Source organism: Rhincodon typus, chromosome 13 (assembly GCF_021869965.1).
Source record: "Rhincodon typus isolate 14 chromosome 13, sRhiTyp1.1, whole genome shotgun sequence".
NCBI classification, from domain to species: Eukaryota; Metazoa; Chordata; class Chondrichthyes; order Orectolobiformes; family Rhincodontidae; genus Rhincodon; species Rhincodon typus.
The window spans coordinates 15,978,894-15,996,705 of record NC_063344.1 but is presented as its reverse complement, the minus strand read 5'-3'; the positions used below and the strand labels follow the sequence as shown (position 1 = coordinate 15,996,705).

The 17,812-nt window shown below is 41.9% G+C and overlaps 2 protein-coding genes across 2 annotated transcripts in view; one reads left to right on the top strand and one right to left on the bottom strand.

The window, feature by feature from the left end:
* sec62 (SEC62 homolog, preprotein translocation factor) overlaps window positions 1–17,806 on the top strand; it is a 40,208-nt gene extending 22,402 nt beyond the window's left edge. The window contains exons 5-7 of the mRNA XM_048604171.1: window positions 13,567–13,662; window positions 16,318–16,378; window positions 16,545–17,806. Coding sequence (XP_048460128.1) covers window positions 13,567–13,662; window positions 16,318–16,378; window positions 16,545–16,672 — 285 coding nt within the window. The 3' untranslated portion in view covers window positions 16,673–17,806. The remainder of the gene's footprint in view (window positions 1–13,566; window positions 13,663–16,317; window positions 16,379–16,544) is intronic.
* LOC109927648 (extracellular calcium-sensing receptor-like) overlaps window positions 1–17,812 on the bottom strand; it is a 216,078-nt gene that overhangs the window by 150,733 nt on the left and 47,533 nt on the right. The gene's annotated exons all lie outside the window — the stretch shown is intronic.

The following is a 17,812-nucleotide window of genomic DNA, read 5'->3' as shown; positions in this document are numbered from 1 at the left end:
CAATCAAACACACCAGCTCGGGGAGCAAATGTACAACCTCATCCACAACCCAAGCTACAAATCTTGTCAAAAACTTTGAACAAAGGAACCTGCTGTAGGCCTCCTCACTAATATCTAGGGACATGTGACAAAATTGTGAAAGTTGTCCTGCAGACTAGCCAAGCAATAACTTGACGTAATCATATTCTTAGAATAATACCACACAGTCTTAGATCTCTCCATCCAATTGCACCGGAGACAGACCCACCCAAGCTGGTAGCACAATGGTATATAGCCAAAAGACTTTGGCAATCCTCAAAGTTGACTCCAGACAGCATTAGGTCACACGGCATAAGGCCAAACATGGTCAAGGAAACCTTGTGGATTACCACTTACGCTCTCCCTCTGGTTGAACCAGTGCTCTTCAATGTTGAATTAGGAAGAAACACTGCAGATAGGTACAAAATATATTGCAGCTGAGTGATTTCAGTGTGCTTCACCAAGAGTCATTCAGTAGCGCTGCTTGCTGATTCAGCATGCCGAGTCCTGAAGGACATAACTGATAGACAGGGTCTGCAGAAGATGGTGGGGGAATCAACAGGAGGAAATGCATATTCGACCTCACCCTCTCTAATCTGCCTGTCACAGATATATCTGTTCATAAGATATTGGAAGGAGTGACCACTGTACAGTTCTTGTGGAGACAAAGGATACCTTCATTCATATGTGGTATTCCCACCATGCTGAAGTATTTGATTTTAAACAGATCTAGCAACTCAAGACTCATTATCCATGAGGTGCTTTGGGCCATTAGCAGCAGCATTGTATTCAACCACAATCTGCAAACTCCTCACTTAGCATACCTTCCACTCTGCCATTACCATCAAGCCAATGACGCAATCCTGATTCAATGAGGAGTGCAGGAGTTGTGTGCCATGAGTAGTGTCAGATTTAACAAAAATAAGGTGCCAACCTGGAGAAGTTACAGTACAGCACCCACATGCAAATTAACAACGGAATGATCAGCTGATAGAACAAAGTGATCTCTCAATTAACAAATTGGATCTGAGCTCTACAGTCCAGTCACATGCAGTCATGTATGGTGATGAGGAATTAAATAATTAACAAGGTGGGAGGCTTCACAAGTATTCCTGCCAAAAATTTTGGGGGAGTCCACATCACTGCAATAGATAGGCTGGAGTACATGCAACCATCTTTAGACAATTTAATTCACTCAGCATGATATCAAGGAAACGGTTGAAACCATTGCATACAACAAATGCTTTAGGCCTGACAACATCCAGCCTGTAGATTTTTGCATATGCTAATAGATGTGAAAGAGTTAGTGTTGGAGATTGCATTTGGTTCCGCCCAATCTGCTGATATCAAGTAGTCTTGAGCGCAGAACACAAGAGTACAGCTCTGGATCTTGATGTTGGTCAGAAGTCTCGTTTCTATCATGCAGATATTACTTTTTCCTACTGATACCATGCAATAAACTACATCTTAAAACATTCCTCTTCTTCTTAAGACTCACAAGTGATTCATCCTGTACCATTGTTAAGCAAACAGGCCCTTAGAGCCAGTAAAAAAAAAGGATTGGTGATAGATTTTAGAACCCAACCACAAGTTGCCAGTTGTTGGTTCCACAGGCATGCAACATGGTGATCAATAGTTAGGGTCACTACTTAAATATCTCAATGTAACAGCAGTGGAAAACTATAATAAAAACAGAAATTGCTGGAGGAACTGAGCAGGTCTGGCAGCATCTGCGAAGAACAAAACCATCTCCAGTCCAGTGACCCTTCAAACTAATTTGTGCGATCCAGGAGAAAAACGTTCTGGAAGACAAGTGAGATTACTGCTTTAAGAATACAGAGTCAGCAGCTAGAAGTAGTTAAGCAGAGTAACAAACTACAGAAGCACTGGAAGAAATGGCAGTAGTTTAGGCTGAAGTTTCATTTGAGCTAGTATGAAGCACAGGAAAGAAAATGTAGGTAACTGTGCAGCATAAAGAAAAACTAGTCATTTTCCTCAGAAAGGGTCCTTAGAGAAGAAGGATCTGAAGGTCCAGTCCTGATTTAAGCTTTGATTATGAAGCAACAGTTTTGAATTCCATGAATGAAGAACAACATCCTTGTAGGAAAGGGTAAAAAAAAACTTCAAATTTGCAGTGTAATGGACCAGGTTGGGAAGGATAGAGACTACAAAGTGTCACCACCATATCAAGCGCCCATTATGAGGCAAGGCTGTTACAGTGAAGTAAAGATCAGAAAGTTAATTTGTGTGAAGGCTGCAGCTTCAAGAAAGTCATATTTAAGTTCATAAAAGGGCAACACTTGATATTTAGAAGACAGTAAGAAAGTTATAAGAATATTAGGATTTTGACAAGATCAGGAAATAATTAAACTGCAGATTTGGCAAGAAAAATTAAGATCGCAGCCACAGGTTTATTTGAAAAATTGGGAACAGAGACCTGTTTTGAATATTAGGCCATGAAAGGCAAGACAGCATAATTTTAGTTGGAAGGAAGGGGGAATACTCCATCTAAGCTGCAAGGATAACTCCCATTTTGCCAGCTGGAAACCACCATTTTAATAACTAAAAAGACAAAAGCATACTTTTTGCTACTCAAAAGACCTGAAACTTTATTGGAATGAAAATAATACAGCATAGATATTATAGAGTTTAGAAGCTTAAACTTACATAAACAAATTAAAAAATTGAGATACTGCAAGTTTAAAATCTTAAAGACAGTACTAAAGAATCATACCAGGCTCAAAACATTAGCTTTGTTTCCCTCTCCCACCGATACTGCAAGACCTGTTGAGTTTCTCTAGCATTTTCTGTATGTTTCAGCTCTGGATCTTAATGGGTCATCTCAGTCTCACTTTTGATTTTTGGTAGACTTTCTAATTTTGTTTAACTTAAATTAAATATAAAAAAGTGTGATAATGAGAGTTCAGAGTCATTATGTTCCTGTTAGAGTGAAAGGCGAGGCTGGTAGAATTAGAGAACAATGGATGAATAATGGTATTGAGGTTCTAGTCAAGAATAAAAAAGAATCATATATTAGGTATAGACAACTCAGTTCAAATGAACCTCTTGACCAGTATGAGGAGTATGGGGACATTTTTAAGAGGGAGATAAGGAAGGCAAAGAGGGGATATGAGATAGCCTTGACAGATAAGGTTAAGGATATTCCAAAGAGATTCTATAATTACATTCAGAGCTGGAGAGTAACTAGAGGGAGAGAGTAGGGCCTCTTAAAGTTCAAAGAGGTTGTCTTTGTGTTGAACTTCAGGAGATGGGAGAGATATTAAATGAATATTTCGCATCAGTTTTTACTGTAGAAAAAGAAATGGAGGCTAGAGAACTCAGAAATATTGTTGTTTAGAAAACCTTCTGGAAGACCAGTGAGATTACTGCTTTAAGAATACAGAGTCAGCAGCTGGAAGTAGTTAAGCAGAGTAACAGACTACAGAAGCCATGGAAGAAATGGCAGTAGTTTAGGCTGAAGTCTTCATTTCTGAGCTAGTATGAAGCACAGGAAAGAAAATGTAGGTAACTGTGCACTGTTCACATTACAGAAGAGGTAGTGCTGGAGGTCTTACAAAATATAAACATGGATAAATCTCTGGGACCTGATCTAGTGTGTCCCAGGGCGTTGTGGAAAGTTAGGAAATTGCGGGGCCCCTTGCAGAAACAGTTGTATCATCTATAATAATGAGTGAGGTGCCGGATGACTGGAGAGTTGCTAATGTTGTGCCTTTGTTTAAGAAGGGAAGTAAGGAGAAGCCTGGGAACTATAGACCTGTGAGTCTGACTTCAGTGTTGGGTAGGTTGTTGGAGGTGATTCTGAAAGATAGGATTTATTACCATTTGGAGAGGCAAGGAATGATTAGGGATAGTCAGCATGGTTTTATGTGAGGGAAATCCTGTCTCACTAACTTGATAGAGTTTTTTGAGCAAGTAACCAAGAAGATTGACGAGGGCAGAGTGGTAGATATTGTTTACTTGATCTTCAGTAAAGCCTTTGACAAGGTTCTGCATGGTAGACTAATTAGTAAAGTTGGATCACATGGGATTCAAGGTGAGCTTGCCAATTGGATACAAAATTGGCTTAATGGCAGGAGACAAAGTGATGGTGGAAGGTTGTTTTTTGGACTGGAGGCCTGTTACCAACGGTGTTCTACAGGGATCGATGCTGGGTCCGCTTTTTATCACTTATATAAATGATTTAGATGAGAATAGAAGGCATGGTTAGTAGGTCTGTCGATGACAGCAAAATTGGTAGTATAGTGGACAGTGAAGAATGTTATCTCGGATTGGAAAGAGATCATGATCAGTGGGTCAATGGGCTGAGGAGTGGCAGATGGAGTTTCATTTGGATAAATGTGAGGTATTGCACTTTGGTAAGACAAATAAGGGCAAGACTTATACAATTAAAAGTAGGGCCTTGAGTAGAGAGACCTAGGGATTCAGGTACATAATTGTTTGAAGTTTGTGTCCCATGAAAACGGTGGTTAAGAAGGCGTTTAGCACGCTTGCTTTCATTGCTCAGACCTTTCAGTACAGGAGTTGAGGACTTGGGACATCATGTTGAGGTTATACAGGACGTTGGTGAGGCCTCCTTTATAGTATTATTCTGGTCACCCTGTTAGAGGAAGGATATTATTAAGCTGGAGAGGGTTCAGCAGAGATTTACCAGGATGTTGCCAGGAATGGAGGGCTTGACTTATAAAGAGAAGCTGGATAGGCTAGGACATTTTTCACTGGTGTGTAGGAGGTTGTAGGGGTGATCTGTTCGAGGTTTATAAAATCATGAGGGGTATAGAAAAGGTGAATGGTGGGTATCTTTTCCCTATGGTGGGGTATTTCAAAACTAGGAGGTATATTTTCAAGGTGAGAGGAGAAAGATTTAAAACACATGAGGGGCTGTTTTTTTTTTTTACACAGTGGTTCATGTTGGAATGAATTTCCAGAGGAAGTCATCATAGAATCTCTACAATGTGAAAGCAGTCCATTCAGCCCATTGAGTCCACACTGACCCTCCGAAAGCATCCCACCCAGACACCCCTCCCTGTTATCCTACATTTTACCATGTCTAATGTACCTAACCTGCACACTTTGTATACTATGAACAATTTAGCATGGCCAATCCACCTATTAACCTGCACATCTTTGGACTGTGGGAGGAAACCAGAGCACCCAGAGGAAATCCATGCAGACTTGGGGAGACTGTGCAAACTCCACATGGACTGAGGGTGGAATTGAACCTGTCTCTGGCACTGTGAGACAGCAGTGCTAACCACTGAGCCATCGAGCTGCCCTATGTGGTGGATGCGGGTACAGTTACAACCTTTAAAAGACATTTGAATAAGTACATGAATAAGAAATGTCTGGAGGGATATGGGCCAAGCGCAGGCAGGTGGGACTAGTTTAATTTGGGATTATGTTTGGCTGGTTAGGCTGAAGGGTCTGTTTCTGTACTGTATGACTGACTCTACAAGTAGCCAATATTACTTGTACCCATAGCTATTGTGTAATAAGCTACAGCTCGTTGTTAAGACAAATACCTGTTATTAAGGCTCACCCCCTATCAATTTCAACGGAACAGACCCAATTTGAAAAAAAAGGATTGTTAGTAGCATTCTAACCTAACCACAAAGCTGCCACTGATTTTTTGTTTTTCCCACAGACTTTTGAAAAAGACTTAAGTTCTAAAGCCTGCTCTGCCTCAAACCAAGTTGTTCCAATATAGATGCAAAGTTGCCCACATATGCCTGTCCACAAAGAACTGGGCAAAACCAATTACCAAACTGCTAGTCTAATGTCAGTCATTAGTAAAGTGATGGAAAGTGTTTTGCTGACAAATAGCTCTAACTCAGGAATGAATTGCTCACAAGTGTTCCAATTTGTTTCTGCCAAGACCACTCAACACCTGGCCTCATTATAACCTTGGTCCATGGTAAAAAGGGCTAAATTGAAAAGATAAGGTGCCCTGAACATCAAAGCAGCACTTGACCAAGAGTGGCATCAAGGAACCTGAACAAAATAGGAGTCAAGAGGAGGAAAATTTTCCACTGGTTGCTATCATACCTATTTCTTTAATTCACTCACGCGACATTGGCGTTGCTTGCTGGGCTTTTCCCTATTTGCCCCTAAGAAGCTGGTGGTGAGCTGCCTAATTGAACTGCTGCAGTCCATGTGCCATAGATAGATCCACAATACGCTTCCGGAGGGAATTCCAAGAGATTGACCCAGTGACACTGAAGGAACGGCGGTATATTTTTGAGTCAGGATTGTGAATGGCTTAGAGGGAAACTTGCAGGTGGTGGTGTTCCCATGTATCTGTTGCTCTTGACTTGCTTGGTGGTAGTCTCATGGGTTTGGAAGGTGCTGTCTGGGAATCTTAGTAAATTTCTGTAGTGCATCTTGTAGATGGTGTGCACTTCTGTTACAGATCATCGATGGATGTTTGTGGATATGGTGCCAATCAAGTGGGCTGCTTTGTCCTAGAGCAGCTTAAGTGATGTTGGAGCTGCACTCAACCAGGCAAGTAGGTAGTAGTACATCACAGTCCTGACTTGTGCCTTGTAGATGGTGGACAGGCTTTGGAAGTCAGGAGGTAGGTTACTCACTGCAGTATTCCTTATTTCTGATCTGCTGTTATAGCCACAATACATTTATTGTTTGTTTGAGTTCAATTTCTGGTCACTTGTAACCTCCAGGATGTTGATACGGGAATTCAGTGATTAATCCCTTGACATACAACTGTGTTATGGTTAGATTGTCTCTTATTGGAGATGTTTATTGCCTGGCAATTGTTTGGTGCAAGCATTATTTGCCACTTTTCATCTCAAGCCTGACTGTTCATGTCTTGCTACATTTGGACAAGGACAGCTTAATTATCTGGGGTGTCATGAATGGTGCTAAACATTGTCCAATCATTGGCAAACATTCCCACTTCTGACATTATGATGGAGAGAAGATCATTAATGAAGCAGCTGAAGATGGTTGGACCGAGGACACTACCCTGACGAACACCTGCGGAGATGTCCTGCAGCTGAGATGGCTGATCTCCAACAACCACAACTATCATCCTGGAGAAAGATTTTAAAAAGACATGAGGGGCAACTTTTCTTTACACAGTGGTTCGTGTGTAGAATGAACTGCCAAAGAAAGTGCTGGATGCAGGTACAGTTACAACATTTAAAAGACGTTTGGATAAGCTCATGAATAGGAAGACTTTGGAGGGATATGGGCCAAATGCAGGCAGGTGAGACTGCTTTAGTTTGAGAACACGGTCAGTGTGGACTGGATGGACTGAGGGGTCTGTTTCCATGCTGTATGACTCTATCCTGTGTACCAGATATGACTCCAACCAGCGGATTCCCATTGACTCTAGATTTGCTAGGACTCCTTGATGCCACATTTGGTCCATGTGGCCTCTATGTCAAGGGAATTGCTTTCTGGAATTATTTTCCCTATGTTTGAACCAAGCTTGTGTGATGCCAGAAGCTAAATGGCCCCTAAATGGAACCTAAACTGAGCAGGTTCTTGCTGAGTGGTTGCTGCTTGATAGCATTGTTTCCATTACTTACGATTGAGAGTAGACTGATGGGATGGTAATTGGCCAGGTTAGATTTGTCTTGCTTTTTGTATCCAAGATATAGCTGGGCAGTTTTCCACATTGTCGAAAGGATTCTGGTGTTGTAACCCGACTGCAACAGTTTGATTTGAAGTGCAGCATTTCGAGAGCATAAGTCCTCAGTACAATTGCCAGAATCTTGTCAGGGCCCATAGCCTTTGCGGTTTCCAGTGCCTCCAACCATTTGTTGGCACCATGTGAATTGAATAGAATTGGCTGAAGACTGGCATCTGTGACGCTGGGGATTGTTTGAGGAAGTCGGGAGCGATCATCAGTCAGTAATTCTGGTTGAAGATTATTACAAATGCTTCAGCCTTATCTTTTGCATTGTTATGCTGGGCTTCTGCATCTCATTGTGGATGAGATCTTTTTGAAGCCACCTCCTCCAGTAAGTTATTTAATTAACTGAATGGAGCAGGACTGCAGAACGTAGATCTGATCTGTTGGTCGTAGAATCACTTAGTCCTTTCTCTTACTTGCTGCTTATGCAGTTTGGCATGCAAGTAGTCCTGTGTTATAGTTTCACAGTGCTGACTTTTTAGGTATGTCTGGTGTGCACTTCTACACTTTTCATCGAACAAGGTTCGATCCCTTGGCCTAATGGTATTGGAAGTATGAGGAGCATGTTGTGCTGTAAGGTTGCACATTCTGTTCGAGTATGATTCTGCCACTGCTGATGGACTACAGTGCCTCATGAATGCCCAATTCTGAGTTGCTAGATCTTTTCAAAATCTGTCCCAATTAGCATGATGATAGTGCCACACAACATGGTATCAAGTACTATCAGTGTGGAGGCAGAATTTTTTTTTTCCATAAGAACTGCGAAATGGTCACTTACTGTCATTGTCAGGTGCATCTGTGACAGGCAAATCGGTGAGGATGAGATCAAATATATTTTAATTTCTTGTTGGTTCTCTCACCACCAACATTCCCTCTAGGCTGCATGCATTCAGCCGCTCCGATATTCTGTGCAAAGTGATCGGCATTGGCACCCCGATACCAGCACTAAATTGCTGCCATGCACAGACCTCAGAGGCCTGCACAGCTGGCAAAAAAAATAGAGGGAATGCTACTCACCCAACATTAGGCCCAATCTAACGGGTATGTCCTTTAGGACTCAACCACCTAGTCAGTAGTGCTGCTGTTAAGTCACTGTTGGTGGTGGACTTTGAAATCCCCCACCCAGAGTGCATCCTGTGCCTTTACCACTTTCAGTGTTTACTCCAAGTGCCGCTCAACGTGGAGGAGCATTGATTCATCAGCCGAGGGAGAATGTCACATGATAATCAGCAAGCGGTTTCCTTGCCCACGTTCGACTTGATGCCGTGAGACCACCTGATGTCTGGAGCCAATATTGAGGACTTAAAGGACAACTCCCTCCTGACTGTATACCACTGTACCACCATCTCTACTGGGCCTGCCTTGCCAGTGGGACTGGACATGTTCAGAGATGGTGATGGTGGTATCTGGGATGTTGCCTGTGGGGTAATAGGTAATTAGTACGAACAAAGGTGATTGTAATTGCTGGAAGCCAAGCACTTCAGGACATATCCCTGCAGGAGTTGCTTGGTGTAGATGTTTTCTATATTAATCTATTTCATGATGTTATCAAAACTCCCCAGCAATAGACGGTGCTTGAACCCAGGCCTCCTGGACCAGAGGTAGAGATGTACCACTGTAATTCCTTAGTAGAGAAACTTTCTAGTAAACCTGCTCAGAAATGGAGCAGGTAGGACTTGAACCCAGCTCAAAGGTCAGGACACACATCATACCACAAGAGCTCAACCATCTTCAGCTGCTTCATCAATGTCCTTTCCTCTATCATGAGATCAGAAGTGAAGATGTTCACTGATGATTGCACAGTGTTCAGCACCATTGACAGCTCTTCAGATAATGAAACAGTCTGTACTAACGTCCAGGCTTGGGCTGGTAAGTGGTAAGTTACATGTACACCAGACATAGACCATCTTCAAATAGAGAAAATCTGACCGTCTCCCCTTGATTTTTGATTTTATTGTCACATAGAAAATAGATGCAGGAGTAGCCATTCAGCTCTTCGAGCCTGCACCACCGTTCAACATGAATATGGCAATTTTAAAATCCCATTCCTGTTTTCTCTCCATACCCTTTGATCCCTTTAGCTGCAAGGGCCATGTCCAGCTCCCTCTTGAATATATCTAATGAACTTGCCCCAACAGCTTCCTGTGGGAGAGAATTCCACAGGTTCACAACTGAGTGAAGAATTTCTTCCCTATCTCGGTCTTGAATGGCTTACCCCTTCTTCTTAGACTGTGACCCCCAGTTCTGGACTTTCCTAACATCAGGAACATTCTTCCCATATCTAGCCTGTCCTATCAGAATTTTAAAAACTGAAAGAACTGCGGATGCTGTAAATCAGGAACAAAAACAAAGTTGCTGGAGAAGCTCAGCAGGTCTGGCAGCATCTGTGAAGGAAAAAACAGAGTTAACGTTTCGGGTCTGGTGACCCTTCCTCAGAACTGAAGGTGGCTGGGAAGACATCGGTTTATATGAGATCCCCTTTCTTCTTGTTTTTTTTTATTTTCTTTTCACGTGTATTTTAAGTAAGAATATAATAAAATACAGTGAAAAGCTTTCACATGCAACACTATTACCGTCACTATTCACCACCATCAGCATCTTGGGGTTATTATTGACCAGGAACATAACTGGACCAGCTGTGTAAGTACTGTGGCTACAAAATGCTCCATCTCGTTCAGGGTAAAGCAGCCTGTTTAAGTGGTACCTTATCCTCCGTCTTTAAACATTCACACTCCTCCACCTTCTCACAATGCTGCGGTGTGTACCATCTGTAAGATGCCGTGCACCAGCCTAATGAGCCATCTTTGACAGCAACTTCTAAATTTTGGACTATATGGCATAGAAGCAGAATTAGACCACTCAGCCCATCAAATTTATTCTACCATTCAATCATGGTTGATGTTTCTGAACGCCATTCTTCTGCCTTCTCCCCATAACCCTTGATCTCCTTAAAATAAAGAACTAATCCATCTCTGTCTTAAATATACTCCATGACTTGGCTTCCATAGCTTCCTGCGGCAATGAGTTCCACAGATTCAGCACCTCTGGCTGAAGAAATTTTTTCTTCTCTCAGTTCTAAAGAGTCATCCCTTCTCAATGAGGCTGTGTCCTCAAGTCCTAGTCTCTCCTAGTGGAAATATCTTCTCTACATCTACTCTATCCAAGGCCTTTCAATATTCTGTAAGTTTCCATGAGCTCTCTCCTCATCTGCTCATCCTTCTAAACCCCATCAGCTAGAGACCTAATTTGCTCCTCATGTCAAGCCCTTCATCCCCGAGATCATTCTTGTAAACCTTCTGTGGACCCCCTCCAATGCCAGCAATCCTTCCTTAGAAAAGGACTCAAACTGCTCACCGTATTCCAAACGTGGTCTGACCAGAGCCTTCTGCAGCCTGAGCAATACATCCCTGCTGTTGCATTCTAGCATAACTGAAATGAATGCTAACATCGCATTTGCCTTCCTAACTGCCAACTGAACCTGCATGTTAGCTTTAAGAGAATCCTGACTAGGATTCCTAAGTCCCTTCGTGCTTCACATTTCTGGAGCCTTTCTCCATTTAGAAAATAGTCTGCGCTTCTACTTTTCCTCTCGAAGTGCATAACCTCATACATTTGGACATTACATTCCATCTGCCACTTTTTGCCCACCCTCCTTGCTTGTCCAAGCCCTTCTACTGCCTTGCTGCTTCCTAAACATGACTTGTCTCTCCCCCTGTCTTGTGTCACCTGCAAACTTAGAAACAATGCCTTTAGTTCCTTCATCCAGATTGTTAATGTATTACATAAATAGTTGTGGTCCCAACCCTGACCCTTGTGGAACTCCATTAGTCACCGGCTGCCAACCTGAAAAAGACCGTCTGACAGTTAGCCAATCTTCTATCCATGGCTGTACCTTGCCCCTAACACCGTGGGCTCTTGTCTTATTTAGCAGCCTCCTGTGTCGCACCTTGACAAAGGCTGTCTGGGAATCCAAATAGATCATGTCCACTTGCTCATCATCTCCACAAAGAATTCTGACGGATTTGTCAGGCATGACCTCCCTTGACAAAGTCATGCTGACTCAGCCCTATTTTACCAGGCACTTCCTTAATAATGTAATCTCATCCTTAATAATGGACTCTCAAATCTTACCAATGACCGAGGTCAGGCTAACTGCCCTGTGATTTCCCTCCCTTAAACAGAGGTGTTTTACATTAGCCATTTTCCAGTCCTGGTGACTTATCCACCTTCAGAACTTCCAGGTTCCCCAGCACCACCTTCGTGCGGCCAACACTCACTTCTGCCCCCGACTCTTTTCAAGTTCTGATATGCTACTGGTGGCTTCAACCATAAAGACGGATGCAGAGTACCTATTCAGTTCCTCCACAATTTCTTTGTTCCTTGTTACTACTTCTTCAGCCTCATTTTCCAGTAGTCCAGTGTCCCCTCTGGCCTGTCTCTTACGTTTTTATACATATAAAAGTCTTGCAATCTTTTGTATTATGACCTAGTTTGCCTGTATATTTCTTCATCTTCCTCCCTTATTACTTTTGTAGTTATTCTCTGCTGATTTTTAAAGACTTCCCAATCCTCCGGCTTCCTACTAATCTTCACCACATTGTAGGTTTTCTCCTTCTGCTTTAAATGATGTCCCTGATTTCCCTTGTCAGCTATGGTTGCCTTGTCCTCCCTTTAGTATGTTGGTTCTTCCTTGATACGAATTTCTGCTGTGGCTCCTGAATACCCCTAGAAACTCCTGCCATTGCCGCTCCACCATTCTTCCTGCTAAGTTCCCCTTCTGATCAACTCTGGCCAACTCCCCCCTCATGTCTTTGCAGTTATCTTTACTCAATTGTAATGCTATTACATCTGATTCCAGGTTTTCCCTCAAACTGCAGGGTCAATTCTATCATATTGTGGATTCTGCCCCTAGGGGTCCTTCACCTTAAGCTTCCTAATCAAGTCTGCCTCATTGCACATGTACCAAATCCAGAATTCCCTGTTCCCTAGTGGACTCTACCACATGCTACTCTAATCATCTTGTAAACACCCAATAATCCCTTTTCTTGGGATCTGCTACCAACTGCATTTTCCCAGTCTACCTGTATGTTGAAGTCCCCCACAATAATTGTAATAGTGTCTTTCTTACATGCCTTTTCTATCTCCTGATCAATGTTCTGCCCCATATCCTGACCACTGCTAGGGTTCAGAAGAATGAGAGATCTATTTGAGCTACATATTATGCTATAGTGAATTGACAAATTGGATATGGAGCACCTGTTTTCCTTATGGGGCATTCTAGAACGAAAGGTCATTGTTTTAAGCTAAGGGATGATTGATTTAAAACAGAGATGAGAAGGAATTGCTTCTCTCAGTGTTGTGAATCTGTGGAATTCACTACCCCAGAGTGTGATGGATGCCAGGACCATGAATACATTTGAGGAGGAGATGGACAGATTTTAATTAGTGAGGGGTTAAAGGGTTATGGGGACTGAGCAAGAAAGTGGAGTTTAGGATGAGGGTGAGATCATCTGTGATCATGATAATTGTCAGGGCAGGTTCAAGGGGCTGAGTTGCCTACTTCTCCTAGTTCTTATGTTCTTAAGGTAATTAGTCAGCTTCTTTGTCTGTAAAGAGGATACTCCTCAGTTATGTGTCGCATTGTTTGTGTCTCTCCACAAATATACAGTGGGTTTAAACTGAGGCTCCAGCAGTGGATATTGGCAGTGCAGGGGTTGTTGCTTGACCTGAACAAGGAAGCTCATGGACATAGACTTTTTGAGGTAGTTCTGTGTTGGAAATTCTCTGTATTTGTTATGCTTTGAATACCAAAGTAACAGGATATTCTCAGTCAACACTTATGTCAATAACTTACTGTTTGATTGTTTTACCAGGATGAAGGTCCAGGAACACCAAAGAAAAAGAAAGAGACAAAAAGAAAATTTAAGTTGGAACCACACAACGATCAGCTTTTCCTTGATGGAAATGAGGTAAAGAACATCCATTTAGGTTTCTGGCCTGGAGGAAGACCATTTGGCTAATCCTGTCTGCTAGCTTCGTGTTAGCACAACGCAAAGCTATTTCTACTCCTCTACTATCCCCCGTACTTCTGTGCTTTTATACACCCACCTTTAAAAGATTTAGTCATCTCTGCCTTATCCACTTGCAGTAATGAAGCATTCCATGCTCCAACATTGTCATCTAAAAGGCAGCATGATAGCTTAGTGGTTAGCCCTGCTGCCTCACAGCACCAGGAACCTGGGTTTGATTCCAGCTTTGGGTGACTGAATGTGTGATGTTTGCACATTCTCCTCATGCCTGCGTGGGTTTCCACTGGATGGTCCGTTTTCCTCCTCTGGTCCACGGATGTGCAGGTTAGCTGGATTGGCCCATTGGTAGCTTGCCCCATTGTGTCCAGGGATATGTAAGCTAGGTGGGTTAGCAATGGTTAATCCAGAGCTACGAGGATAGGGTAGGATACTCTTCAGAGGATTGACTCCGACTCGATGGACCAAATGGCCTCTTTCTGCACTGTAGGGATTCTATGATTCTAACTGTTTCTCTGAATCTCTCTCCTCACCCTCTCTGATTTTACAGTTTGTGAATGATTGGATCAGTCACTGAATCACAGAAGCATAGAAGGTCATTTTATCAATCATGTCTGCACTGACTTTCTGAAAGAGCTTATCACTTAGAGCCATTCTCATGCCTTCTCAAATAGCAGTCCCATTCATTTTTGAAATATCTCAATTGAACCACACAGTGGATTCAAGACCTTAAATGCTCTCTGCATGAAAAAGTTATTTCTCATCGGTTTTCCATCTCTTGTCAATTATCTTAAATCAGTGTCCTCATGTTTTGAATACCTCTATAGGATCTCTTAGCATTTGCTTCTCTTCCCCGAAACTGTGGTGCCCAGAACTGGAACCAATACTCCAGCTGAGGCAAATCTAGAGTTTTATATAAATTCAACATAAACTCATTGCTATTGTGCTCTGTCCCTATGAATGTAACCTAGGTTTTTGAATGCTTCATTAACGACTCTCTCAATCTTTAATGACGAAGTTCCTCTGCTTCTGCACCATGTGAATTGTGCCCTTTATCTTGTATCGTGTCTCTATGTTCTCCCTACGAACATGAATCACTGCACATTTCATCACACTGAACTTCTGTCACCTGTCCACTGGTATGTCCTTTCATGCTTGCTACACAAATCAAAAGAAAGATCCTGTCCCTCAGCAAGTTCTCCAAGCTATATGCCATCTTGCCTTGGAATTACATCAATGTGGCATCGCTGTCATTGGGTCAAAATCCTAGAATTCACTAAATGAGTGTTGGTGTCCCAACACTTCAAGAATTACAGTGGTTCAAGAGACAGCTCACTATCACTTTTCCCTGGGCAATAAATACTGGCCTAGCCAACAATGCCCACATCCCAAATGAATACAAAAAGTAAAATACCACAACCTCTAAATTGAAATGTTTTACATTTTTTAGGTTCCTACATTCATTTTATTTTAAAACCTACTTAATTTACCAATTTAAAAATGTGAAAGAAAAATGCAACTTGTGGCTTACAATATCTCCTCTTTTTGCCAGTGATACTGTTTACCAAACCTCCTAATCAATGATCCTCCGAGTTGCTGCGGACCTCCCTGCTTGTCAACCCTTGGTGACTCCTCCCTAGGTGGTGGCCTCCTCACTTCCCATCTACAAGTTCTGGCCTCTTCTTGCTCCCAGCTTCTAAACTGCAGCTTCCCTCTTGCCACTTCCCTCTCTGAGGCTAGAATTCCCATTCAATGTTGAGAGTCAAAGCAAAGGTGGTGCTGTGATGCCGTGGAAGTGAAAGTTCCAATGGTTCACAAATGCTGAGAGTCATTCAATCCATTTTTCTTTAAATGCTGCTGTTTCCCTTTCCCTCTCTACTGTGAGCAAGAACTTCAGAGAAGAGCAGTGTGGTAGAAATCCCCAGCACATCTGAACCATCAAGGCTCACATTTCCACAGCATCTGAATACAAGTAAAAGAGAGGGAAATGGTTTGTGGGTGAGGCTACCACTCGGATATTGGGGCAGAGGAAACTGGGAAATAGGTTGGTAAAAGGTCTCAATTCAGTCATCTTAAAGTGGGAGAAGGCTGAAAGTTGAAGATCAGAATGGAGAAGAGAACACAAGTGGGAGTTAGGGTGGAGAAAAGGAAACAAGTCAGAGGTGAGGTACAATCGAGATATACAGGATTTGATATTATAATGAATTGCAACATTCGCCAAGATTAAAAGCCTATCAACTTACTGACATTAAAGGGGGAAACCTTAAACAAGGACTTGCTGTACCTGACATAGCAAAACAAACATGAAAATGGAGATGCAAAATATGTTCCAGTCTGCCAGCAGTAAATGTAAGTTATTCAGAAAAAGGCAGTTGATAATCTGATCTCTATCTTTTGTACCTTTTATCAGATATTAAAGATATTGTCACAAAGTAGAGTGGATTAGCAGTTTTCAAGGTAGTGATCTGTGTTTTCTCACCTAACTCTGCTTTCCTGCATATTATTTCTGTCAGGCCTATGCAGAGACTTTGGAATCTGTTGCTTTAATGTTAGAAGGAATTCTCAGTTAGCCCTTTTCTTTGACTTTCTTTCTTTAAGGTATACGTGTGGATATATGATCCTGTTCATTTTAAGACATTTGCAATGGGACTGATATTAGGTATGTTGCTCAAATACCAACATATTTAATCTGTATGTGTGTGTTATCCTGTATATTCTCCCTATATGTTGGTTCTGTCTGTCCTTCCCCTTCCTCTACACCCATCCCATCTTTCTGTCAACAACAGGCAATTACACTAACCTATTTTTTTTTGGTAATTTAACAGTCATTGCAGTGATTGCCGCTACACTGTTTCCCCTTTGGCCTGCAGAAATGCGAGTAGGTGTTTACTATCTTAGTGTTGCAGCAGGCTGTTTTGTTGCCAGTATCCTCCTCCTCGCTGTGGGTGAGTAAAGATTCATGTTTGTAGAATTTGTATCTGAAGAAGAGTTTCTGATTCATTTTAAAGGTTGAGTAGATTTTACTATATCCAAATAAAAACTGTCAAACAAATAAAGGAATGTCAAAGTTCATTACATTTCTTTCATAAAAAAATTTGCTGACTTGTATCCAAGTCAAGGTAAAGAATTCTCCCATGCCTATGTTCCCTCTCTTTATGCAATCACCTACAACTCTCCAAGATATCTCCATCCTTCCATTCTGGTCGGTTGGGCTGCCCTGGTCTTAATCACAGCACCATTGGTGATTGAGCCTGCAGCCAATTGACCTATGGAAATACCTCCACTGCCTAGAGGAATATCAGCATTTCCATCATCCTTAGAAGTACTTCTTTTGACTAGATCACTGCTTAACTGTCTTAATATCTCCAGTTCCAAAGAAAGTCATATTAAACTTGAAAAATTAATTTTGTGTATCTCCACAGATGCTGCCAGACTTACCCTGAGTTTTTCCAGTGCTTTCTATTTTCATTTTTATCTCATGTGGCAGCCACCAAATTTTGTTTGATAGCAATCCAAGCACCTTGAATTATTTGAATAAATTGAGCACTATATGAATACAAATTGTCAGTGTACTTCCCTATCCTTTTGTTTTCCTGACATTGTGCTGCATTTAATCCAAGCTGCTTTCATACTTTGTTCTGTCCACATCCTTACTGCCATGATACCTGGTTCTATCCATTCAGTACTTGGTTTCACTCTCACACTGCTGCCTCATTGTGCCCATTCCTGCTGCCATGACATCTTAAAATTTCATCTGTCACTTTACTGCTGACCTGACGGGAAGGTGTTGTCAATGCAAGACCATAGTCCAAGGCTTAAAAGAGGACCTGTCAGAACAGTGCATAATCTGGAAAAATTGTCACAACTCATTGAGATGGTGTGCTGAAAATCAAGCCCCACTATTCTCGAAGTCATCACACTGTGATGGGTTGGTTTCACAATCCTTGGTCTGGGGTCTTTTTCCCTTAGGCTTTGGAATTATCTGTTACAGTATCTAAGATTTGAATCTTCCTGCTCTTTCAATAGAAAATTGGAGAGAGCAACTTAATAGGGAAAGGGAAGTGAGAAAGATATAGATACAACCAACTTCAGA